The sequence below is a fragment of the Trichosurus vulpecula genome, chromosome 1 (assembly GCF_011100635.1).
Source record: "Trichosurus vulpecula isolate mTriVul1 chromosome 1, mTriVul1.pri, whole genome shotgun sequence".
NCBI lineage: Eukaryota > Metazoa > Chordata > Mammalia > Diprotodontia > Phalangeridae > Trichosurus > Trichosurus vulpecula.
Genome location: NC_050573.1, coordinates 268562032 through 268588532, shown reverse-complemented (window position 1 = coordinate 268588532; position 26501 = coordinate 268562032). Strand labels below are relative to the sequence as shown.

General features: G+C 37.7%; 1 protein-coding gene across 1 annotated transcript in view; it reads right to left on the bottom strand.

The window, feature by feature from the left end:
• Nucleotides 1-26501, bottom strand: part of RP1 (RP1 axonemal microtubule associated) — a 629473-nt gene that overhangs the window by 479239 nt on the left and 123733 nt on the right. Inside the window, 2 exon segments of the mRNA XM_036741155.1 lie at nt 9725-9811; nt 12977-13179. Of these exon segments, the coding sequence (XP_036597050.1) occupies nt 9725-9811; nt 12977-13179 (290 nt within the window).

Sequence of the window (26501 nt, the reverse complement as noted above, 5' to 3'; positions counted from 1 at the left end):
TATGAAAGAGGAGATAGAAGACAATATTTTGAGGAGATGGTAGGTATTTCAAACTGGGGAGATTTGGATATGTTTAGCAATTGCAGGGAAGAAATCAATAAATAGGAAGAGAATAAAGACTAGAATGAAAGAGGAGATGATCATGAGGGTAACCTACTGGTGAAGCTGGGAGGTATGCCATGAAGAGTAGCACATGGCAGGGTTGTCCTTGGCAAAGAGAAATTATTGTTTTTGTTGTTTGTCCTTTGTTCTCCAAGAGGACCAATGACATCAGGAAGGTGTTGTCTTGATTTGCAAGGGAACCAGATTTAAGTGAGTCAGTGCTGTGCAAAGTCACCAGCCTTACTCTCTCCTCCAGAGTCAACTGAGTCCAGTGGCAAGACAGAAAAGGAGGACTAGAGATGGCCCCAAATGCACTAGGAGACCTTGGCTTTTTTAAGCTAAGGTCTTTCCCAGGTCTCAGTTTGTATGAGGCAACACCCATGCCCTGATTTAAATTAGATAAGAAATGAGGCCCAAAAAGACCTCTTTTACCTAGTTAAAAAAATCCATCTGGAAGGGGAAGACCTTCAGGATTTCTGACCAGAACAGAAACAATTTTACACTCACTCTGAGCCATCAAAACCAAAACAATGATCAAGTGAGGCTGGGACCTATTGTTGGCCAAGATTAAGGCCCAACCCTGGCTGAACTTCTTAAAGAGGCCTATTCACTGAATGGGGATTACCTCACTCAAAGTGAGAACCTGAAAAGACCTTAGCCTAAAAGGGCCAGGGTCTCCCAATGCATCCTGGACCATCATCCTGATGAATATCAGGTCACTGGATGCAGATGGCTCTGGAGGAGAAAGTGAGGCTGGTGACCTTGCACAGCCCTCCCTCACTCAAACCAAAGTCAACTGCAAGTCATGTCATCATTTCCCTGATGTCATGGTCCTCTTCAAAAATGAAGGACAAACACAGCACAACAATTGTTGGCCAATCGGTGAAAGCCAGAGTGACTTGGGTTTAAGGCATGGTCAAGTAGCTCCCTTTGAATACCAAAAGACTTTATCAAAACCTGGTTTTCCAGTGCTGTATTTCAAGAATTCATAAAAGGGGCAAAAGAGTTGATTGTCCCATTTTTTTTAGACAATGGAACAAATAAATAGGTAAGAGAGAATCTAGCTCATAAACCCCAAGATATCTTGCAAGGTTTCAGTAATCAAAATTAATATTCTTTTGGGCAAAGCACCCACAGGTAAGGGTATGATTACCCATGTGGACAGAGGGACAGGAGAGGGAGGGGGGATGGAAGAAGGTAAGAAAGGAGGGAAGGATGAAGGGAAGGAGGGAGGAAAGCAGGAAAGTAAAGAAGGAAAGCAGGAAAGAAGGAAGGAAGAATAGCAGGAAGAAAAGCAGGCCTGCCCAAATGGAACTGGCCAGTTGGGTCCCCAGTGGGGCAGCTACTTAGAAAGGAAAAATAAATGAGAAAATTAGAGGGAAAGAGAGCCAGACACATCCAGACAGTCAGAGAGAAAAAGACAGAGACAGAGGGACAGAGACAAAGAGAGCCTAAAAATAAACATTAATAATTGACAACATTTAGGGTTTATGTAAGGCAGTAATGAAGGGAAACTATAAAATATGGTAATTTATTCTTTAAAAACATGCTTTTCCTTTGTTTATTCAGGTAGGTTTTTCTTTTAGTACTCTCCATGTAAACAATGGCACTAAGAAAAGACAAAGTGCTGACTTTAGCCAGAGTTTATTTGCAAGAGTTTATGGTAAAACAGATCTAACAGGACTCATCAAAAAATAAAAAACTAACCTGTGGTTTCCAACTTTAAAACCGCAATTTGTGCTGGAAAAGATAAAGGGAGAAGATAGAAAAAGCCGATTTCTTTGAAACGACTTTTTCCATTAAAATGAACCTTAATCTACTGAAAAGCCAGAAACTTAAAAGAAAAGCAGGATTTTTTTTTAATCACATAAAATCTCATCATTGTTTTAATTCCTAAAAGAACTGGATGTAGTTTTAGGAATATCCTCAAAAGCACTTAAAGTTCATTTGCAGAGCTCCCCCTGCTGATATACAATAGCAAATATTAGCTGTTATGCAAGAAAACATTAACACAAAAACCTATTCTTGCCTCCTGGGAAACCTGTGCAATTCCTGGGTTATGGTCATAAGGTGATACAGCCTCCAGCTTCCCACTGATTCCTGAAGAAAGATTAAACTCCTTAGCATGACATTCAAGGACTCCTCCTCTTCCCCCCAATCTGACCCCAAACTACCTTCCATCATTGACTCACCCAGCTTCTTCATATACTATTCTCCAACCAAACCTGTCACCCCTCAATTAGACTTTATGCTTTCCCACCTCCTTACCTTCACCTATGTTGTTCCCCAATGCCTAGAATGACTTCTCTTGCTGTTTTTAACATCCTATATAATCTTCCAGGCCCAGATTAAATGCCTTCCCCTACACAAAGCTATTATTGATTTCCCCCCACTAGATGTAGGTATATTTCCTCATCTGATCTCATAGTACTTTGTATTCCTTTTATGAACTTATCATATTCTAATTAATATTCTTTGTAAATATTCCTTATGAGACTGTAAGCTCCTTCAGATCAAGGATCATGTCTTAGGAAAATAGGATCATAGATTTAGAGGCAGAAAGGGACCTTATAGACCATCAAGTTCATATGAGGAAACTGAGACCCAGAGAGGTTACATGACTTTAACTTTTTGTAAAAAATAACTATTAAGTTTCTGAAGTATGATTTGAACCCAAGTCAACCTGACAAATCCAGTGCCCTATTCACTATGTCTTGTTGTCTTTCCTTACATTCCCATATTCGTCAGTGTCTATAATACAAGGTGCTGAATATATTGCTTTGTAAATACTTGTGGAATAAATGGATTATGGCTGAACTTGGACTCATGAGGAACTGGGTTCAGCTCCCATTTTCAATACTTACTATAGGCAAATAACTTAACCCCTCTGAATCTTGGTCTCTTCATCTGTTGTGACACTATCTAGAGATTTAAATTACTAGACTATCTGTGCTTTTATCCTAGGATGAGGGGTTAAATCTAATCAGTAACCTCTATAAAGTCTCATTTTCCCACTCTCTCTCCTTTCCCCTGCTTCTGAAGGTTGTCATCGAAAACTACATGATAATTTTAACAGGGGCAAAAAAGCCTTCAAGAGAATACAATATTGATTTATGCTAAAAACCCACAAAGTATAGGCATAAAGGGATCTTTTAAACATATATATTTTTAAAACATCTATCTAAAGTGAAAAGAATATATTATAATCAATAACTATACACAAGAAGCTTTCCTGATAAAAAAAGGGGTAAAACAAAGATGCCTCCTTTCCTTAATTATTTGATATAGTTCTAGAAAAGCAAAGAATAATAATAACAAGAGAAAAAAAGAGCATTAATATAGGTAAAGAAGAGGTAAGACCATCCCTGTTTTCAGAAAGGAAAAGGTAATAGGAAAATCCTTTCTGAAATGCACCAGAAAGTAGAATGCCTATCTGAGCTTGTGGTTGTATTTTCCTCTGTACGTGTGGCCTAATCCATTTCAAGGAAGACATCTGGCAAGTCAAAACTCATCTTTCTATTGTTATATCCATACCCCATTTCAATCACATGTTAAGTATCATTTTGCCCAGATCAATTTGTTAGGTAATAATAAAACCACATGCATATAAGAGCAAAAATAGTCTATATTTATATTGCTCACACATATTTATAAAGCATTTTTCTAATAACTTTGTGAGCCACACAGTGCAAGTATCCTTACAGATGTAGCACAACATTATCCTATTTTATAGAAGAGAAAACAGAGCTTAGAAATTGTGACTCGGCCGGTGGTCACATAGCCAGTCAATACCAGGGCTAGAATTTAAATAGAACGTTCTTTCCTCTTCACCCCAGTGGCTCTAGGATATGGCACACTTCTTGAAGACACTCTTTGTCTTCCTTCCTTCCTTCCTTCCTTCCTTCCTTCCTTCCTTCCTTCCTTCCTTCCTTCCTTCCTTCCTTCCTTCCTTCCTTTTTATCACGGATACATTTGCTCTCACTTTAAGGATTTGTAAGGCTAGTGCCATAGAAGTTGATTATTTACTCCTAGACATAATACCAGAAATTTGGAGAGCTGCTTCTAGGTAACATTAGTACCTTCAGGTAAAATTATCTGGACTAGTAACAATACTAATAGCTAGCATTTACATAATGCTTTAAGACTTGAAAAGCACTTTATAAATATTGTCTCTTTATTCTCAAAACAGTTCTGGTAGGTAGGTGGTCAGTAAAGGTGGGGCAGCGAGGTGGTACAATGTTTCCCTTAAATTTGGCCCAGGGGTTCCACATAACATGTTTGGGGCTTCTGTGCATTCTCTTCACATCACAATGACATGGATAGAAGAGAAAGACTGTCCATTGGCTATCCCTTCCTCTCACTAAGTGGCCAGTATGTTCTATTTTTTCATGGCATTCTGTACTCTGGTTCTTCTTCATACTTCCTTATTTGAGATGTGTTGCAACCTACTCACACTCATCATTTGCCCCCATGTTGCCTTATAAGTGATTGTTATATTTTAAAAATAACTCTCCATGTGCAGGCTTTAACAGGGCAAGATGTCACCAGATGGTGGGTGATGAATGCTCCCAATGCAGGAAGTTTAGAAGTACTGGGGGAGAAATTCACAAGAAGACAAGTGAGTACAAGCTGGGTTATTAAAAAAATACCAAATGTGAGATAGCCAGGGAGAGATGGGGAGGCATAATAGTGGAGAAAGTCCCTGGAAGAGGAAGGGTACCTAACCCTAGCATCCTGAGCCTTCAGTTCATAAGAAGAAGCAGTGTTTTTTGGTCATGGGTTTACATGATACTAGCTAGATGATGAAGATGAGAGCCCATGGGACTTCATTCAGAGAGGTTTCATTGACAGTCTGGCTCTCATATCAATGGATTCTTTACCTCCAGTGCTGCTGTTGTAGTTGGCGCCCTGACAACCTGACTGCTACGTCAATGAGCCAGAATAGGGGATGGAAGAAAGAGGCTTCCCAGCTCCTGGGAACAAGAGTCATAGAAGGGGGTGATTTGTAGAGTCACATGATAGAGTAACTACTGCTTAGTTTAATACATTGTTAATTACCTGGCATTCTATTTTAATAAAATGTTCCTTTGCCTTAATATGATGTCATATGTTTAATTTTGACTTGCTGGGAAAATTCGGATCGACATGGGGATAGAAAGCAATGTTTCTGATTCTAGAGCATATTCTAGGGGCAGCAAGGTAGTACAGTGGATAGAGTTCTGGGTCTGGAATCAGGAAGACATCTGCCTGAGTTCAAATCCAGACTCAGACACTTACAAATACAGTGACCTTGGGCAAATCACTTAAACCCGTTTGCCTCAGTTTCCTCCTCTGTAAAATGACCTGGAGAAGGAAATGGCAAAACAATCCAGTATCTTTGCCCAGAAAATGCCAAATTGGGTCACAGAGAATCAGACACAACTGAAAAATGAGTGAACAACAAAATGTTTGATTTTGGTTTGTTGGGAAATTCAGATCAATTTGGGGATAGAGAGCAATGGTTTTGATTCTAGAACACATTCTAGAAATCTTAATACAGAAGTTGGGGTACTACAATCAACAGATCAACAACTATATATTAAACACCTACTGTGTGCTGGGTACTGTGCTAGACTTTGGGGATACAAGCATGAAGAGTAAAACAATATCTACTCACAAGTATTTATATTCTAATGAGTGTGAGATACGATTCATCAGTACCCTTATTCAAATTAATCAGTTCAACATGACTCCATAGGGGTAGTGATTATAAGTTCTGTATATTAGGCTTCAGAGCTGTGAACTACAGATTATAAGTTCACTTGCTTAATCATAGGAAGCTAACAAGAAGCCCTCCACCCATTTTCCCTTCTTATGGTGACCAAGCCCAGCATGACAGATGTGACTTAATTACATAGGAAGTCCCCCAATTTATTTTCGTACCTCTATACCACTCCCTCTTGTCCAACATCAGCAGGTGACCATCTTATAATCACTTAATCAGTGGAAGTGGAGGTGCCCCATGCTTCACTCAAACCGAGACCTCCCTGCTAATATAACATTTTTAGGCTGATGCGTCATTTTTGACTCTCAAAGCAAGGTCTATCAACCAATGGGATTCTGTATTTTATGTAGCCCTTCTAGAGTGTTCAAATATCAAATCTGGTAGCAAACCTTATAAAAATAATGCTCTGGAATAAGGGGACATATCAGGCCATGAAGAAGGTTTGGGGTCCACTTCATTAGAGGGGACCATGTACCCTTTAATAAAGTGCCACTGGCTCAGAGCTCTGCCTCTGTAGTTTTTCTTGCAGAATGAGTAATCATAATCTCCACCTTATGTATATAATAAGAACATATAAAATATATAAGCATGGATATGAAGTCAACAAATATATAGATGTATATGTATGTGTATATATGTATATATATAATATGCATGCATATATATATAAACACATACATATACACATACACATATACATATACATATTTAACAGAAAGCTGGCTACCAAGCCCAGTCCTGTCAATACAACAGAGTGCCGCCGATACAATTCCTCACGTAAAAGAGGCAGGAGAGCCTGTTTGCAGGGGATCCATAACAATGTGTAATGGAAATCCTTGTCGAGACTTGAGAACATGTACAGAAATTCTGTAACTGGCTCTGGTCTGCTGTGATGAAGACAAACCTCTTTATTGGATGAGGCTTTGTAGCCAGAATGGTAAGTGTATTCACAAGGCATTAATTAACCTAGTTCTTCTCTCAATTTGACTTCTCTTTCGCTGACTTCTCCCTGCTTGTTAGTGTTCCAGTGAGAGAAAAGAAACAATGCTTTAAGGGCCTGTGAACACAGTCCTCAGTTCTCTGCCTCCCTGTCTGTCTACACTCTCTCCAGATGACTTTTGCCTGATATATATGGCAAACAGAATTATAGAATGTTAACAACCGGTAAAAACCATAGCGATAGTCACCAACCCAGTGTTTTCATTTTTACAAAGAAGAAAGCTGACCCTCATCAGTTAAAGTGATTTACCCAAGTACACATAACTAGTAAGTGGAAGAGCCAGATCTTGAACCCAAGTGTACTGATTCCAAGGCAAGCACACTTTCCACTACACTGTCATGTCTTCTCACTTATGAATAGTAGAGACGAGAGGAAGGCTATGGACATAATGGTGTTTGCTATGTGATTTTTCCAAATTCCTCTGCATACTTTCTTAACCTAGAACTGCATTTATTTATTAAGTTGTTATCCATGCTGTGGGATTTGTGTAATTAGTGAACTCTTTTTAGAGATGAGGTAACTGCAACTTATATAGCCTAAATGTCTTGGCAAAGTTAGTATACCTAATCATTGCTATGGGTGGGATTTGAATCCAATTCTAGGTGACTCCAATACTCACATTACCTATTGTCTGCAATTTCTAGCAGTTTTACTACTTGCTGTTTAAAGGAACATCAATTATCTTTCTTCCTCCAAAAAAATTGAAAACACATTTGAATTATAAAAAAACCACTTTCAAATAGCCACAGACTGGCTGCTTTAAAATCTCCCAGTATACTTAGAGCAGAAGAGGGCACCTGCTCATCTACTGAGGTTCAATAAATATTTGTTGCTTGATTGAAACATCTGCCCCTGCTAAACCTTCTCCTAGACTTAAAGGTGAGTAATGCTTAGTGAAATATGTGTATTTCAAAAATTACAGCTGTAAACTGGATATTTATAAAAACAAATAGAATTTCCTATTGGCTTCTATCATGAAATCATATCTATATTATATATGCATATATATGTGTATATGTATCTATACATTTATATTTATATACCTATCTATCTATAAATAGGTTGACTAAAGGTGCAGATCACAAGAATGGAGAAAACATTTTAAAGGGAAAATTATATCTTTTTGATAGAGCAATATTATAATTTTAAACACACTTTGAACTGTTAACAAGAATGCCACACTTGGCTATTCTAAAAATAAGGGATAAAATTAAAATATGGAACAGTATAGCTCAGGAAAGTGTGGCAGTACAATCATCAATCTTACACATTCTTTCTACCATAAAAGTAACAATTCTTAAAGATTAACAATTTGTCCAAGTTTTTCACACATCTTGAAGCATCTTAACACTTCTAGTTTCAAAGCTGAGTTAATTCCTTTAATATTTTTATTTTTTGGTTTTCCTCTTAACAGCTGAACTTAATGGACACAGACTTCCTAAATGTTGCAAATCAAAGGAATGCAGTTCCTTAGATCATGTATGATAATTAATAAAACAATGAATCCTAAGTGAATTCCTGTTACTTCTATGACTCACTAATCTCACCAATGTGGATGCTCTGTCCACTGATGACTGTCACAACCTATCCATGCCCTCTCCTCCTGTGTCACTCCTACCCAAATGCTTTTCCAATTTTCCAACTCCACCACCTTCAAGGAATTATGATGTAAACTCCTTGAGGGCAGAGAACATGCTATTGTTTTGTATCCTAGACACTTAACATAATGTCTGTTACATAGTAAGTGCTTAATAAATGCTCGTTGACAGACTGGCTGACAGATGGATCCAACATTCTAGGAGCCTACTATAGTTCTCTAGATAACATTCAGATGTTGTCTTTTCTTTTCCTACAGCTTCCATACCATCCTGTATACCACTTCACTCCAAAAATGCTTAATTGATAAGTTGCATTCTATTAACGAACAACACATTGCAAACCAAGATTTCAATTTGTTTAGGTTGTTTATTTGTTTGTTTCCTAAGGAATATTTCTTCTAGAAAGAAGCAGCAAATTTTTCATTTGGATTTCTTTTTGCCTCTGCCTGTTCTCCAGTGGGTTTGCTAACAAGCAGTAAAGTTGAATTGAGCTTTAGAGAGAAAGCAAAAAGTCTAAATAATATGCAAACTGGGTGATCAAACGCTAAATAATTGAGACTGAAATGTATGTCAAATGTGTAATAAAGAATGCTGATTTCTTATTCTTACCTTATTATTATTCCTTCAGAAGAACAGAAGCTATTAAGAAATGAGAATTATCCAGTGTGTGGTTCCCAAAGCCATATATGTTTACATTTTCATTCATAGGTGAATTTCTGTTTCAATAGTCAGCAATACAATCTGTCTTAGCAAGTCAGGTATAATTTATCAAAATGGTAGAGTGTACTTGAGTTGAGGCATATGTCTACATATCAGAGGGAGAAAAACAACTTGTCCAGAATATAAATCTCTGAAAGAGTAATAACACGGAAGGTGGGCAGGGCATATTTCTTCCACCAAATAATAATATGTACAGTTTCTAAAAATAATTTTACAGTTCCTTCTCTTAAAGATCCATATCTTCTTGCTCTAAAACTGTACTTCAGTTGCTAACTGGGCAATAATTGAAGCATGCCAGCTAGGTAGATGTTTTCATTGTATCCTTTATATTGGTTCAGAAACTATGGTTGCCACATTTATTTGTTTAAAGCCTTTAAAATACAAACAGAACAATCTTGTTTTCTGCAATAAATTTTTATGTGTTAATATCTAAAATTCTTTGCAACAATTAGAAAGTTAGAGAATGTCCACATTGTTTTAAAAGTACAGTAGGTTTATTCCTTTTAGTCAAAGATCAATGAAAAAAATAGAATTCGTTACCATTTGTAAACTCCATTCAGGCTGTTGACTAGTCCCATCATGTCCTATTCTGATCTTGTATATTTTGCCAGTGTTCTTTATTTGAACCTGAATGAAATTAAAAGTTGAAAAAAAAATTATCCTCATATTTTAGATCATACCCATGAGGAAGTTGCAGCATGTTTTTCCCTGTTAAAAGCATTTTACAATTCTCAGCAGTTAAAGAGCTCTCTAAGCTGGTATCAGCATCTGAGGATTAACCCCTCCATAAGAGGATGTCACTGGAGCCTCACAGATAGGGAATGTAAGGCAGAAATACTACGTGATTCAACTAAAATAGGACCGAAGTAGTCAGATGAAAGGACAGGATTCAGAAGAATTGTTCTGAGTCTTCTGCAAACCACACCTCTCTCTAAGAATCCTCCTTTTTGGTAAACTGAAATCTGGTAAGAAAAAGAGAGGCTCTTGAGAGAATGAGAGGGAGAGCAGAGAGGATCTTTGATCAGAGAAAAGCTCACCAAAGTGTTTTCTGCAAGGAGGGCAGTAGCTAAAATAAATCTTTGGTATTAATTCATCTAGTGGGGTGGGATGAAAGGGGCTGGGAGGGTGGGGTCTAGATTCCACTGGAATGGAAGCTCCCTGATAGCATGAACTGTTTCTTTTTTGTCTTTGTATGTCCTCAACCAAACACAGTGCCATGGACGTAATCAATAAATCTTTGCTGATTTGAAGTAAACCTTGGCACAACTCCCTAAGGTCCTCTTCCTTTTGAATTTCCCAGAATTGCAAGCCAGGGGATATGTGCACAAAACTCAAAGAGCAACAATATACCCATAAAAGATATGCACTTTGATTTCTGCTCTTGCTCAATGGAAGTAATGTAGCTATTATTCACTGTCCATTCACCTAAACTTTCAAAGATTTTTCTGATCCTCAAGGTTTTGGTGAGCCTGTCGTTCTGCCTTATGAAGCAGATACTCATAAAGTATCATTATTTTCAGATTACTTCTTTAAAATACAAAATACACTAGAATTGTTCTCCCCATTCTAATAAAGTAAAAGGTCAGATTCCAAAACTAAAAGGGCAACCCTAAGTTACATCAGTGTCAGCAGAGAAATTCATGTTAGAATTCAAGTGTCCTGTTTATTTTCTAGGTACCTTTGCTTCTAGTCAATCAGCCAGAAAGCATTTATTTCATGATCACTATGCACAAGACACTCTCTCTGCTAAGCATTGGGCATTTAAAGGAAGGCAAATACACCATACCTGCCCTCAAGAAATTGATTGTGCTAGGATAAACTGTTCCTTTACAACTGCAGACAGCTATTACTGAGATTCGGAGAATCTCTTCTCTGAGATTTAGGCTAAAAATGTTTACCTAAAATGTAGCATAGCGATAGCGAGGTTGCACATTGGATAGAGTGCTGGGCCTGGAAGCAGGATGACTCATCTTTGTTGAGTTCAAATTTAGCCTCAGACATTAGCTATGTGACCCTGGGCTAGTCACTTAACCTGTTTGCCTCAGTTTCCTCATCTATAAAATGAGCTGGAGAAGGAAACAGCAAACCACTCCAACATCTTTGCAAAGAAAACACCGAATGGGGTCATGAAGAATGAATGGGGACATGATTGAAATATCTGAACGATAAAAAATGTAGGATGAACAGCATAGTTCTAAAATGACTGCCAGGTACTGTGACCCAAAAATTCATCTTCCTCTTGCAGATTCTTGTGGATCTAAATTATTCTCTATCCAGTTTTAGAATGCTCTAGGAAGATCTTGAGATACCAGAGAAATCTTTATTCCTCTACACAAACACCCCACCCCATGCACTTATCATGGTGGGGACGGGGGTTTGTTTGTATTATAGTTGTTTAATTGAGCGTACTTGCTCCCCAACAGACTATAACCTCCATGGGGGCAGGGATTGGGTCTCCTCTAATCTTTCTATCTTCTCCAACACCTATCACAGTGCTCTACACACATAGCAGGCACTGAGTTCAGGGTACAGGATGATGAGATTATTGTTCTAGAGTTAGAAGGAGCATAGGAACATAATATTATCTATTTCGAGCTGGAAGGGAACTTGGAGGTCATCTGAATTTTCTTATTCAAAGGCCAGAGAAGGTAAATGATTTGGCCAAGGTCATACGGGGGGAAAGTAACAAAGATAACATCAGAACAAAGGTGCTGGGACTCTAAGATAAGAACACTTTTGAATGATCTGTTACAGTATATCAGATACTACCTAAATGTATGCTGAATTGAATGGAAAGAACAATTTTAAGGGGGATATCTACTTTTTTATCAATGCACCAAAATACTTCAGAGAGCTAATAAGGGCTGATATTAAATGTAGTCACCCTACTTGAGATCAGGGACTGTCTTTTGCCTGTCTTTGTATCCCCAGTACTTAGCCTGACACCTAGTAAGCACTTAATAAATGTTTATTGACTGACTACTGACTGACCAACTAAACAGCCAAGGACTAGGAGAGGTACCAGCAACAGTCAAATGGTGAACCAGGCTGGTGATACCCATCATCAAGCCAAGACATGAGGGAAATTGTATTGAACCCCTAACCCCTTCCTAAGTATAGGTCACAATCCTACGGAGAAAGAAGTAGCTAAACAACTTCTGGTTGGCAATCATATTTTGTACATAGTACAAAAAGAAGAGTTTTTTTGTCACCAGAAGATTCTCTAGACAGTGATTCTTAACCTGAAATCTATGAACTACTCCGAAAATATATTTTAATACCTATTTCCATAATTGATTTCCTTGTAATCCCATGCATTTAATTTTATGCATTCAAAGATCATTATTGTTATTTTTAAGGTGTCCATAGGCTTCAGCAAACTGCCAAAGGGACCTGTGACACAAAAAAGGTCCAGCTGGGTTTTGCTCAAATTGATGGTTTATGGGGCCAATTTCAACTCTAAAACTACTTTCTTTAAGGAAAAAGGTTTGTAGCAAAATTTTCCCTGAATTGGCTAAAAGGTGTGTGTGTGTGTGTGTGTGTGTGTGTGTGTGTGTGTGTGTGTGTGTGTACACAAGTGCATGCCTGCTGGGAGTCAAGGAGGGAGTAGTGTTTCCTCAACTGGTTGCAATAGACATATGGTAATTTATAGGGGAAGCCTGGAACATGGAAGGTTTATGCTATGCAAATAACAAACACGAAAAAAAAAATTAAAAATTCCCCTCCTTCATGACAGAAGTATATTTTAAGATGGCACACAGATAAATGCCAGTGCCAGCCTTTCTTGTCTACCTGAAATTCATCCTCCTTTCGTGGAAGGAACAGCTGCTCCCTATTGTCCTTGCCAAGAGGTAGTGGTCCAGTTACTCCTTTGTCTCCATATACCCAGAGGGTGACATTGGCTTGAGTCCCTGTATTTCCTGTCAGCACCAGCACCCGCCATGCATCATCTGAGAGAAGAATCCTGTCACCGGTGGCGGTGCTGTGGATTTCTGCTGTGGGAACAGTAACAAAAGAGAACATTAGCAGAGCAGATGCACCATCAAGCTAGTTGCTTCCTTTGTCACATGGGAGCCCAAGGACATCAAAACTATTGGATTGGGACTGTATTGTTACAACTCCAGGAAGGCCCTTGGAGATTGATTGTGAATTCTTTCCTGTCCTACGATTCCGGTTTGGTAAAGGTAAACGACTGTAGGGGTGATGATGAACAATAAACAGCTGGCATGTCTAGTCAACTTTTGCTCCCCATACACAACATTATAGCAATGTTGGACAGATTATGTTCTGCCACTCTTTTCCCATTGATCCTTCCTTAAGCTGCACTAAGATGTATCCCAGATACAACAAATAGAAAAGGTAGGTACACATTTAGATGAGAAATGGAAAATAGCAAGGTAGAGTATAAAAATATAAAAAAATATAAAAATATATTCAGAAAATAAGAGTAGAATAAAGGCAACATGCTAGAATAGAAAGAGCACAGGCATTAGAATTGGGAAACTTGGGTCCCAATTCTGCCACCAGCTAGCTGGGTGACCTTGGGGCACTTTACCTGACCAACTCTTCATTTCCTTATCCATAAAATGAGGTGTTTGGAGTAGATGATTTCAAAGGCCCTTGCTAGCTCTAAAAATCTCATGATGTATCAGCAACAATTCTTTCTACCAGAGGGAAAGCTGAAAAATAAAACTGAATGGATATGACACTAAAGAACAAATATTTTTCATAGTTCTAGCTCTCAAACAGAATAACAAATTTCCTAGTTTCTTGAGACACATCAGTCTATGTACAAGATGAATGAAGTAAACATCTGTCAGCTAACATTGTCAGTTGTCTGCCCCTTAATAGTTCATGTTTTTATTTTATTTAGTACCTACTATGTACTTGGTCCATACTGCTAAGGATTTACAAAGTTTAAATATATATATATATATATATATATATATATATATATATATATATATATATATATACACATATATATATGTATGTATGTATGTATGTATGTATGTATGTATACATATATGTATATGCATATATATATATATAAACATTGTGTTCAGATGTCTGTTCTGCTCCTGGCATTTCTCTTGGAGTTGTCAGGCAACAAATACTATGTCAACTATTGGTCAGCTGTTTCTAAATCCATGCTGGCTCTCAGGTAGATGACCAACTTCCCAGTGAAGGTTTAGCCTATTAAGGAGGACCCTGGCAAAAATCTTTCCTGCAATGACTAAGAGAAAGAAAGCCCCCGTGATTGTCATAGGACAATCTAGTGCCTTTACCTTTACAAAGATGGACAACATAAGCATCCTTGAATTCATAGGGAATGACCTCCACTTGCCATATAACCCCCAAAATTTCCATCAGCTTTTGTATGAGCAGTGGACCCCCTGCCTTGTAAATATCAGCTGGAATAGAACCAGCACAGGCACTTTACCACCCAAGAGGAGCCTGATGGCATTCAAAACCTTTTCTTCATTTGGAAGTTCAGGTAGAGAGGGAATGAATTCAACTTTAGGTAAATAGTCATTGGTTTTAGCATTGATTGATGATGGTCTGTTGAAAACACTATGGAAGTGTTCAGTTATCTCTCCAGGATCATGTCCCTATCGCTAATCAATGTGGCTCCATCAGCACTGAGGAATTACATGAACCATAGGTCTTCGGCCCATAAATGTCCTTCAGGGTCTCATAAAAGTGTTTTGGATTGTAACTATCAGAGTAAAACTGAATTTCATCTGCCTTCTTACTGAGCCAAGAATCCTGCATCTTCCTAAACTTTCCTTGTACTTTACTTTTAATGGAGTTAAATGCTGCTTTCTTAGAGACTGATGAACTATTCTTCTTATTAACCCTGTGGAGTTCTTGTTTTTCATTTAGCAGCTTCTGTATTTTCCCATCATTTTCATCCAACCAATCTTGATGTTTGCACATATTCTGGCCCAGATGAGTAAATGTGATGTTGTATACCAAATCACTGAAAGCTACCCACTCTTTCTCTACTCCACTGTTGCCAACTGTGTGTTGGCTCAGCTTTCCTTGTACCTTAGCAATGAACTCTCCCTGCTTGGAGACGTGCTCTATCTGTTAACATTGAGTCTTCTGGTAAACATTTTACCTTGGGGCCACTGCTTTTATTGAATGTGAATATTTACCTTGAAGAAGATTAAGTCTGTGATCAATCCAGCACTCTGTGCCACTCATTGCCTTCATCACTCTCACATCCTGTCTGCCTCTTCTCCTTACTATGACATAGTCTACTAAATGTCAGTGTTTGATGCAAGGGTGCATCCATGAAATTTTATTGCATTTAGTTAACAGAAGACTCTTGGTGATGAGAAAGTTAAGAGATGCACAAGTCTTCAGTAGTAAGCCACCATTGCTGTTGCTGTTTCCAACTCCATTCCTCCCGGCCAAGTCTGGTAATCTGTGCCTACTCTGGCATTAAAGTCACCCAGAATTTTAAGTTTGTCCTCTTTGGGTACATTGATGATGAGGGTCTCCAAGCCTTCATAAAATTTTTCTTTGACCTTGTCAGGGTTTGTCATGGTGGGAGCATACACACTGACGATGGTGGTGTGGCGCTTTCTTGCAAATGGTAGTCATTATCATGAGCCTGTTATTCATTCCTTTTGGTAGGAATCCAAGCTTGTTGACTAGATTAGTTTTGATTGCAAAATCTATGCCAGCTCTACAATGATCCCCTTCACGGTGGTCAGTTCAGAAAAATATGCATCCAGCTCTGACTTCAGTAAGCTGGCCTTCATTTGCCAACCTTGTTTTGCTCAAAGCTGTTATTTGGATTTGATACATGCTGAGTTCTCTCACAATGAGAGCTGCTCATCTTTTCAGGTCTACTGAGATTTGTATTCATTGTCAGGCAGCTAGCTGGTGCGGTGGATAGTGTGGAACCTGGAGTCAGGAGGACCTGAGTTCAAAACAAGCCTCAAATGCTTACTAGCTATGTGACCCTGGACAAGTCACTTATCCCTGTTTGCCTCAGTTCCTCATCTGTAAAATAAGCTGGAGAAGGAAATGGCAAACCACTCTAGTATCTTTGCCAAGAAAATCCCAAATGGAGTCACAGAGAGTCGTACATGACTGAAACAATTTAACAAAAATAATTTTCCTAATTATCTCTTTATGGGTATAGAGTATGCTCAGGTAAGACTAGTACCTCCGGTGTGAGGGCTGCCGAGCTATTTTGGGGTCTGCTTTCTACCTTCGGTGTCCACCTCATTCACCCAACTTTCACCTGTGCCTGCAAGAAGGTGGAGCATGCACAATGGCCACACCTTCAGTAAACCACTTTGGCAGACAGACTAAACCAGGTCGAGGGTAGGTTTCAAAGAGGTTTCAAACCCTTTGGTGAGTTAGGGGGGTCTCTACCCCCAAGCATGTGAAGACTTCCCCAGCAGAATGGGCAATAATTTGTAATAGCCTTCCCCTCTCTCGGACTTGAAATAATACTTTTATTTGCTCCTCTTATATGTATTATTTTGTATTATAGCTATTGTGTATGTTTTCATATCCCCCTCCTTAACTAAAAGTTCAAAGACAGTCAAAACAATGTCATATCTAACCCTCAGTCTTTCCAAGGGTGTTCCACCCACAGTAGGTTCTTAATCTATTTGCTGAACTAAATGAACTGAGGCTGTCCACCATTGCCAGAATGTTCTCCTTCCACATTGCCAGCTCCTGGCTTCCTTTAAGTCTCAGCTAAAATCCAGTCTTGTACAAGAGGCCTTTTCTCAGTCCCCCCCACCCCCACTCTCTCTAGTGCCTTTCCTCTGAGATTACCGTTATACTGTATATATCACACATCTACATAGCTGTTTCTGTGTTGTCTCCCCCATTAGAATGGGAGCTTAATGAGGGGAAGGACTGTCTGCACCTTTTTTGTATCCCCGGTGCATGGCATACAATAGGTGCCTAATAAATGTATATTGACTTACCTTGATGAAATTATTTTAACGTTCAATAACACAAATTCACGAACATGGCTAGGATTAGAATCTAGGATGACTGGCTCTGAGTGAAGTGTTTACCCATTTGACCATTTGTGTCTCTCTTTTATGAGTCAAGGAACTATAAAGGATCTCAAAAAAAAAAGTCATATGGTAATCCTACCTACTCCAGATATTGCAAAGTAGATGGCAACCTGTATTGAAATTGGAAGTTTCGCCATTTGAGTGTTCCCTGTACCAGGGAAATCACAGGTTCAGTCCCTCTTCCCTCAGGTAACTATCAGTCCTTAAAGGCAATATCTGGAGTTGCTTAGAGTGGTTAAGGGCCGTTCCTAGCATCACATAACCAATACTCAGCAGAGATGGGATGCGAATCTACCTCTTCCTGCCTCCAAGACAAGTTCTGTGATTACGAAAACCACCCAGCAATCAAATATTCCAAGGGAGCAACATTAACTCTTATGAACAAGTAGGCATTATAAGCAATGCACTTTTATTAATTTATTTTATTTTTAATTTATGGAATAAAACAAGCATTTCCATAACACCGTGTAATAAAAAAAAACATGATTGCACATGAAACTGCAAATCTATTATGTACAACTTGCTATTCCTTTTAAATACATAATAAAGTTACCTTGTAAATTTCTTTTTTTCTTTTTTTCTTCCCTCTCCCCCACCCTAGGAGGTGGCTAACATTAGACACAAATAGAAACGTACATACGCATGTGTGCGTGTGTGTGTGTGTGTGTGTATGTGTGTGTGTGTGTGTATAATGCATGTACTTATGTATATTATATGTATATAAAATTATTCCATAGTACATTGGAGTAATAATTTACTAATCCTAAATCAACTTAGTGGCCAAAAAGAGTCACACATTTGCTAAGGTGGTTAATTTACTCTCAGTCCAAAGACACTGATAGGATATTACCCAATTACAAGTTTCCTTGAACTTGATAGGTTGAGTAGTAATCTGAACTAGACAGCCAATTTTAGGGGTCCACTTCACATAAACCCAAAGGGTCATATTGCAATCAAATATTTGTTCAACTGTGTAGCAGAGAGTCAGAGCACAAGGGCGCTTTCTACTTGGATTATGGTCATTGATAACATAATATGGTATGATGTGTAAAGTAGAACAATGTATTATAATTTATATCATTCCCAATTAAAAATGAATATAATCGAATGATGTGATCTTCTGGAAACAAACAGATATCCATTAGTCTCAAGCCATAAATTTCTCCTTCTGGGGACCATAAAAGTGGAAGCTTTTGTTGACTAAAGGCTAAAAATATTTTCTATAGAGAAGGCATTTGATGGCAAATCTGGGTTAATCGACAGTGCTCTCCTTCAGAGGTCTCACTGATTAAAATCCATTCTAAGTAACATCTATCCCAGTGGCTCAGAAATATCCTCAGTGGGGGTGACAGAATGTTTCAGCTCACCACCAATTACATGGTGGTAGTGATTCATTATCCTTTTGTGCCACCCTATAGTAACTCTGGGACAGGGATTGTATATCATAAATCTGATTATGTATAATTTATTTGGCGTTTTGTTTTTGTGTTTTTTTAAAAATATGTACTAAATTCAACACGTTAGTTCTAAGAGAGGTCCCAATTGTCTCTGGCGATGAGCCACAGGAATATATAATGAACTAACTAATTCTACCAATTCATAGGTTCGGTCAAGGTTGGGGTCAGCCTGAAGCACAGATCACCACTGGGGAGCCTAAGCAATAAGGAGACGTCATCAAAGTGACAAGGCCAAGCTCAAAAGAGCTGATTTTTACTGTAACCTAAAACAGCCATTGGAAGCCTGGGGTTTTGCAACAATCTATACTGTATTTTGCAAATAAAATTAATTTTTGAGACTCCAATTCAAATGTATACAAAGGTATTGGGGTGAAGGGCATGGAGATAGTAAAGGAATGCTCTCCCTCTGTATTTTACAATGCTGAGATCCCAATTTCACCAAACCTAATATGAACAGGAAGCCAAATCCATTCACCGCCTTCAGCAACTTGCATTGATCAATCAACTGATGAATCCAGGAACACTTATAAAGTGCCTACTATATACTAGGCACTATGTCAAGTGCTGAAAAATATAAAAGATCTGCTGAGAAGATCTGCAATATACAAAGCTAAGAAGTGAATGGGAATGTTTTCAAAACCATCATGACAGGCTGGAATGCTGCGCTGAGAACAGCAAGAAGAAATTTAACATGGATGAAAATAAACCCCTGTGATAAAATTCTTCTATGATCTACATCATAGAAAGAACAGAGCAGACAAGAGAAAACTAAGGGGAAATATTACAGCTGTCCTGAAATATTAGACAGCCTGTCACGTATAAGAGAGAACAGACTTATTTTCTCTTACTAGTGAAGGGAAATATGAATTGGACATGTATTCAGTGTTGAAGACTTAGCTTGGTTTAACCAGAATTCATGTTAAAAAGAAAAGATTTGATGGTTTTATTTGATCATAGACCTAAATGCAATAACTTGATATGGCTAGTATAAAAGTAAATGCAATCAGCCTGCATTAATAGAAGTAAACTTTCTACAATGGGAAGTAGTGAGCCCATTGAACTCTGAGCTGGTCAGACCACATCTGCAATATCAAGTTCACATCTGGACATACTATTTTAATAATGGGCAAACTAGATCACTTCCAGCAAGGGTGTCTAGGAAAATGAACTACTTGAAAACATGTCACACAAGGAACTGGAGCTGTTTAGCCTGGAGAAAGGAGGAATAAGAGGCGACATGATACTATTTTCAAATATTTGTTTTATGTTGTCCTAGAAGTAAAAACTAAGAGAAAGGCGTAAAACTTGAGCTTGTTTTCAGGGCAATAAAAGGAGGGATTTTATAGTAACTAGAACTATCCAAATAATGACCAAGTTGCTTATGAAGGTAGTGAGTTTTCTATCACTAGAGGTATTCAGACAGAGACTGGATGATCACATTCTGATATTCCTTTCAAGTCTAAATCATGACTCACTGAAATGTTCACTACTGCCAAATTATGATTAAGGACTCGGACAATTATTAAACACCCATTAGGTGCAATAAAATGTGCCAAATGTTGAGGACAATACAAAAATAGATAGGCTATAGTCACTCCCATAATGGATCTTATGACCTAATGAGAGATAGAATATTTATATGGTTAACTGCCTAAGTGAAACAAACTAGAATATAAGTCCATAACAGGAATACAAAACCACATAAAATCAGATGCTGGAGAAAGCATTTTCAGCTAAAGGGAAGACAATATGATGTAAGGGAATAAGTTCTCCTGTTGGTGTCAGAAAATTTGGGTTTAAATCCTGACTCTGTGCCTAGACCAGTGTGCCCTTGGACAAATCAGTTCCCTTCCCTGGAACTCAGTTTAATCACCTGAAAAATTATGGGGTTGAACTAACTGATCTCTAAAATTTTTTTCCAGGGTTAACATTCAATGATCTGTTGTCTTTTACTTTCAAATTTTTGTCATTCTGAATTTGACAGATATCAACAAATATCAACATTTCCACATAAAGAAAAAATAGTATCGCATATAAAAATATAAATTTGATTAAGTATAACTTGTTTGAGTTTGGGTTGTTTCAGTTTGCTTGTTTGTTTGTTTTAAGTATGTACTAAATTCAGTATATTAGTTGCAAAAGCTGTCCCGATTGTCTGCATTTCCCTCTGAATCTCTTTCTGTTCTCTTCTGTGCACTTTCAAAGTGTTTTATGGACAGTCTATTCTTTTTTCCTTCCTTCCTTCTTTCTTTCCTTCCTTCCTTCCTTCCTTCTTTCCCCTTTCCATCATTATCATGAGTACTCATTTCCCCTCCAGAAATAAAAGCCCTACTTTGCAACATATCAGCATAGTCGCTCAAAACAGATCCATATATTGGCCATGTCTGATCATATATACATAAATATACATATATATACACAGACAAGTATATGTATTGTTCTATATCTCTAGTCGATCATCTCCCTATCAAAAAAGGGCAGGGGAAGCATGCTTCTTTGACAATCCTCTAGAATCATGGTTGGTAGTTGCAGTGTCAGTCAATTAAAAAAAAATCATTAAGTACTTACCATGCATCAGCACTATGCTAAAATTTGGGAATAAAGAGATAGATAAAATAAATCCCTATTTTCTAAGAGTTCACATTCTAATGGGATAACAGTCTCTCTCTCCCTCTCTCTCTCTCTCTCTCTCTCTCTCTCTCTCTCTCTCTATATATATATATATATATATATATATATATATATACACATACACACACACATATATATAATGACATATGATATATAAAGAGCAGATAATATCAAAATCAAATAAAACAAATTAATCAATAATATCAAAAAAGGAAACTACTACTTATTGGAAGAACTAGGAAAGTCCATCTGCAGAAGATAAGATTTGCGCTGAGTCTTGAAGGAAGCTCAGGAAAGTAAGGGGCTGAGGTGAGAAGGAAGAACATTGATCAGAGTTCTAAAGTCTTTGAAAGTTGTCTTCCTTTTCAGTATTGTAGTCAACATATAAATTGTTCTACTAGTTCTGCTCACTTCACTCTGAAACAGTTCATTCAAGTCTTCCTAGGTTTCTATGAATCCGTCTCTTTTATCATTTCTAATGGTGCAATAATATTCTATTACATTCATTCAATCTGTTCAGTCAATTCCCAATATGTGGGCAACATTATGGTGTCCAGTTCTTCTCTACAACAAAAGGTGTTGTTATGAATATTTTTGTACGTATGATCTCTTTGGCATATATGTCTAATAGTGGTATTTCTAGGTCAAAAGCTATGCACAGTTAAGTGACTTTTTTTAACATAGCTCCATATTCCTTTTCAGAATAACTGTACCAAATTGTGGCATTAGTGTACCTATCCTCCTACATCCTCTCTAACAGTTGTCATTTTCTATTTTTATCATCTGCTAATTTAATGAGTATGAGACAGAACTTCATAGGTCTTGTCATTTTCAAGTACTTTTTTATTAGTAATATGGACTTTTCATGTGGTTGTTAATAGCATGGGTTTCTTCCCCTGAGAACTAAAGAACATCTTTTGAGCATTTATCTGTTGGGGAGTGGCTCTTGTTCTTGCATATTTGAATCATTTCCCTATATATCTTGGAAAGTAAGCTTTTATCAGGGAGATTTAATGAAAAAATAAAATCTTAGTTAACTATTTTTCTTCTTATTTTGGCGTATTCATTTGGTTTGGCCAAAAGAATTTTAACTTTATGTAATTAAATCTGTTCATTTTATCTCCTGCCATCCTCTTTTCTTGGCTCAAGAAGTCTTCCCTGATCCAAAGTTGAGAAAGGCATTTCCTTCCATTCTCCTCTAATGTGTTAATGATGCGATTTTTTTTATTTCTACTATAAGTCATATATCCATTAGAGCTTACTGTGGCATATGGTGTGAGATGTTTGTTTAGACTTAATTTGCTATGATCTATGATTCATAAAATGCTTCATGGAGAAGGTAGTATGTAAGCTAGTCCTTGGATCATGGATGGAATATCAATAAGAAATTTAATATGATCCTAGTATATGATATGACTGCTGAAAAAGCTAATGCAGCCTTGGGCAACATTAATAAAGTGAGGTTCCAGGTCAAAGGAGGTAGTGATTCCTTTATATTACAGTTTCATCAAAAGCAAAACCTAGATCCCAACCACTATCTTAAAAAAATTAGGTGAAAAAAAATTGTCAAATTCACTTTGCTAAAATTTATTTACTTTATGTGGTCATCAGATGAGAGTTTTGGTGCATGAGGAACCCTTGGAAGTCATCCAGTCTAGCCCCATACTTACAGATGTCTTCTTTATCATCTGAACAGCTCAAAGAAAATATATATTATAATTCCATTTCACCAGCACAGTTATATGCAAACAAACTAGACTTTTGCAATAGTCTTTTTGTTCTCCTTGATTCTAGTCTCCCTCCTTTCTAATGCAGCTAGATTAGAGAATAGAGGCAGCTAGGTGGTGCACTGGATAGAGCACCAGGCCTACAGGCAGGAAAACCTGAGTCCAAATCTGGCCTCAGACACTTACTAGCTATGTGACCCTGGGCAAGTCATTTAGCCTCTATTTGTCTCAGTTTGTTCATCTGTAAAATGGGGGTAAGAATAGCCCCTACGTCCTGGGGTTGTTGTGAGGATCAAGTGACATAATAATTTTAAAATGGTGTGGTGCCTGGCATGTAGTAAGCCTATATAAATGTTTATTGTTATTATTATTAGTAGTAGTAGTAGTATTAGTATTAGTATTAGTATTTTGAATCCATATTCCACACAGTTTCCAGGTTAATATTCCTAAAATGCAGGTCTGACTATGTTACCTCCCTGGTAAAAAAATTTAGTATTCCACTATTGCCTCTAAGACAAAATACAAAAGCCTCAAGTCAACATTTGAAACCCTCCACAATTTGGCTTCCATCTTTCCAAACTTCTTTCATATTAATCCCTTTTATTCACTCTACATTAGAAGCAATTTGACCTCCTTAGTGTTCCCCAAACTCATCTCCCATTCCCATGCTACTGTGCAAGCTGTCACCTACATCTGGTACACATTCCCTCCTTACCTCTCCTTACCAAAAGCTCTTAGCATCCATGGCTTTGTCCAAGAGTAAGGGTAAATGTCACCTCCTATATAAAACCTTTCTTCACTTCTCTCACTCTCTTCCTCTTGAAAATGCCTTGATTTTTCTTACTTTTGAACTTATTGTATCATCTAGATCTTCCCTTCCCTTCTTCTACTCTTTGAGAGCAGGGGTTGATTTGTTTTTGTCTTTGTATCTCAGGGCCTTACTGTATAACAAGTGTTTGATAAATGTCAATTGACCTGGAAAGCAATGAATTAAGTTGAAAACTGACTTAGCACAGTGAAACTATCCAAAATGGACCAAGTCAGTGTTCAGGATGAGTTATATCAGTCAAGTGCTTATTAATACACATGAGAGGCAGCATTTTATTCTAGTAAAAACAGTGGACTAGGAATCAAGGTTTTATTGTTGACACTATGATCCACTGCATAACATCTCAATGATAGTCACCTCAAATGACAATCACCTCATATATAAAAATGCAGATGATCCCTAAGGTCTCTTTCAGTTCTAAAAATCCCTGAGTTCCAAACACACACACACACACACACACACACACAGAGTGCTGGTTGATTCAGTCAATTTGCCTAACTGTGAAGCTTCAAGTTTTAATGTCATACAAAACCAATTCATTCCCTCTTAAACTAGAAAAAAGAAAAGCTTTCCAAATAAAAGAGACACCAAATATGTTCAAATGTAGTGACAAAATCCACAAATATTATTGAGACTATTTTTCCCATAGCCATTTTGAGTTTACTGTGCTATATGGTATAAGATACTGGTCTAAATTGTGAGGTTTTTTCTTTTTAAAAAAAAGACTATTAATAACAGTGACTAATAATAGCTAACATTTATACAGTATTTTTAGGTTTATAATATGCTTTATAAACAGGATCTCAGTTGAGCTTTACAACAACCTTTTAAGATACGTTCTATTTTACAGATGAGAAAATTGAGACAGTTTAATGATTCGACCAAGGTGACACAGCCAGTGAGGGTCGGAAGTGGATTTGAACTCAGGTCTTCCTGACTCTGGTTCCAGCACTCTATCCACTAAACCTCCCAGCTGCCTCATAACTGCATTTTGTCTCTCATATTTGCACCTTCCTTTATTTCCTTTCTTTCGTTAACTGCTTTAGCTCAAATCTTCATTACCTCTTGCTTGGAGTGTTGCAATTACCTCCTAACAGGTCTCCGCGCCCTTCTTTCCTTCCATCTGACATATGCTGACAAGTTAATCTTGTAAAGCTTAGCCCTGATTATGTGAATGTTCCCCCCAGAAGCCTTTAGTGGCATCCATCCCACTGCCTAATGGAGTAAATCCAAACTCAATGGCACTCGTGATCTGGACTAAATCTGATTTTCCAGCCATATTTCCTACTTTTCCCTAACCAACATCATACATTCTGACTACCAGTTATTTCTTGAATAAGTCCTATAATTTTCTACTTCTCTGCTTTCCTCCTCTACTCAGGTTTCCCCATCTGGAAGGCCCTCCCCCACTCCCCTGCCCTCCAGCGCTTCTCTAAATGCTTCACACCTTCAGAGTTCATTTCAAATGCCACTTCCTTCACAAAGCCTCTTCTCCATCCCCTTCAATCAGATGTGACATTTCCTTGCTAAGAAAACTCAGTACACTTGATTTGCATCCCTCCAATGGCACTATCCTGCTCTGAGCACAATCCTGCCACCAGATCAGAAGCTCTTTGGGAGCAAATCCATGTGTCTCTAGCCCCTATAGCACCTAGTGTAGTTCTTTACACAAAGCGGTCTTTCAAAAAATAGGTGTAGAATTAATGACTGAATAATATGTATAGATTCCTCTTCTAAGTACCCTAAGAGTTCTAAATCCTCACATTCTTGTAGAGAAGGAGATGAAGACTGCATCGTATGTACTTTGCAAGGTAACCAGACTGAGCTATTGAAAAAATGAAGTCACCAACCAAATGTTAATCAAAGAAAACTATGGCCAATGCAGGAAAGTTATCCATGTCTTTTTAATCTCATCTAGTATTCTATTCCTTATTAGAAACTATTTTTCCAGATACAAATTTAATAAATACCAAATCTTCAAAAAATTATTTTTTGGTTCCCACAAATAGTTGACATATTGAACTACCACTGAGTCTTAATGTGAATGGATTTGCTAATGTCATGTATAGGATTAAAGTCCAATCCTGGTGCCTAATCGTGGAATAGATTTAGTTCAGCTATACCAGCTGAATATAAGCTCTGAACAATCCTACTAATGTGAGAAGGTTTCGAATCCAGGTCCAATGATAGACATATGGTCTAGGGACCATCCCAGCCAACCTGAGATAGGCTCATTAAAAGTTGGCAGAAAGGTAATAAATTTTTCTGTCCCAATAACTTTTTAATGCCTTCTACAGAAGTGTTATAATTATCTCTTGTGGCTAGTGTACCCACATTAATGAAAGCATAGATTTCTAAAGTATGTTTCTTATATTCCAAGTATGCAAAGGGACCTTAGAAGTTGTCTGGTTCATCTTCCTCTCTAAGGCAAGAATTTTTTTCTATAGAATCCTTGGCAATTGGCTGTCTTGCATTGTGAGAGATCTAGCACCTGAAGAGATAATCTATTTTCTTGTTCAATAGTTCTTACCACTAAAAAGTTATTCCTTATATTAATTGAAAAACTGCTTCCTGCAGCTCCTACCCACTGGCCCTAATTCTGATCTCTGAAATGAT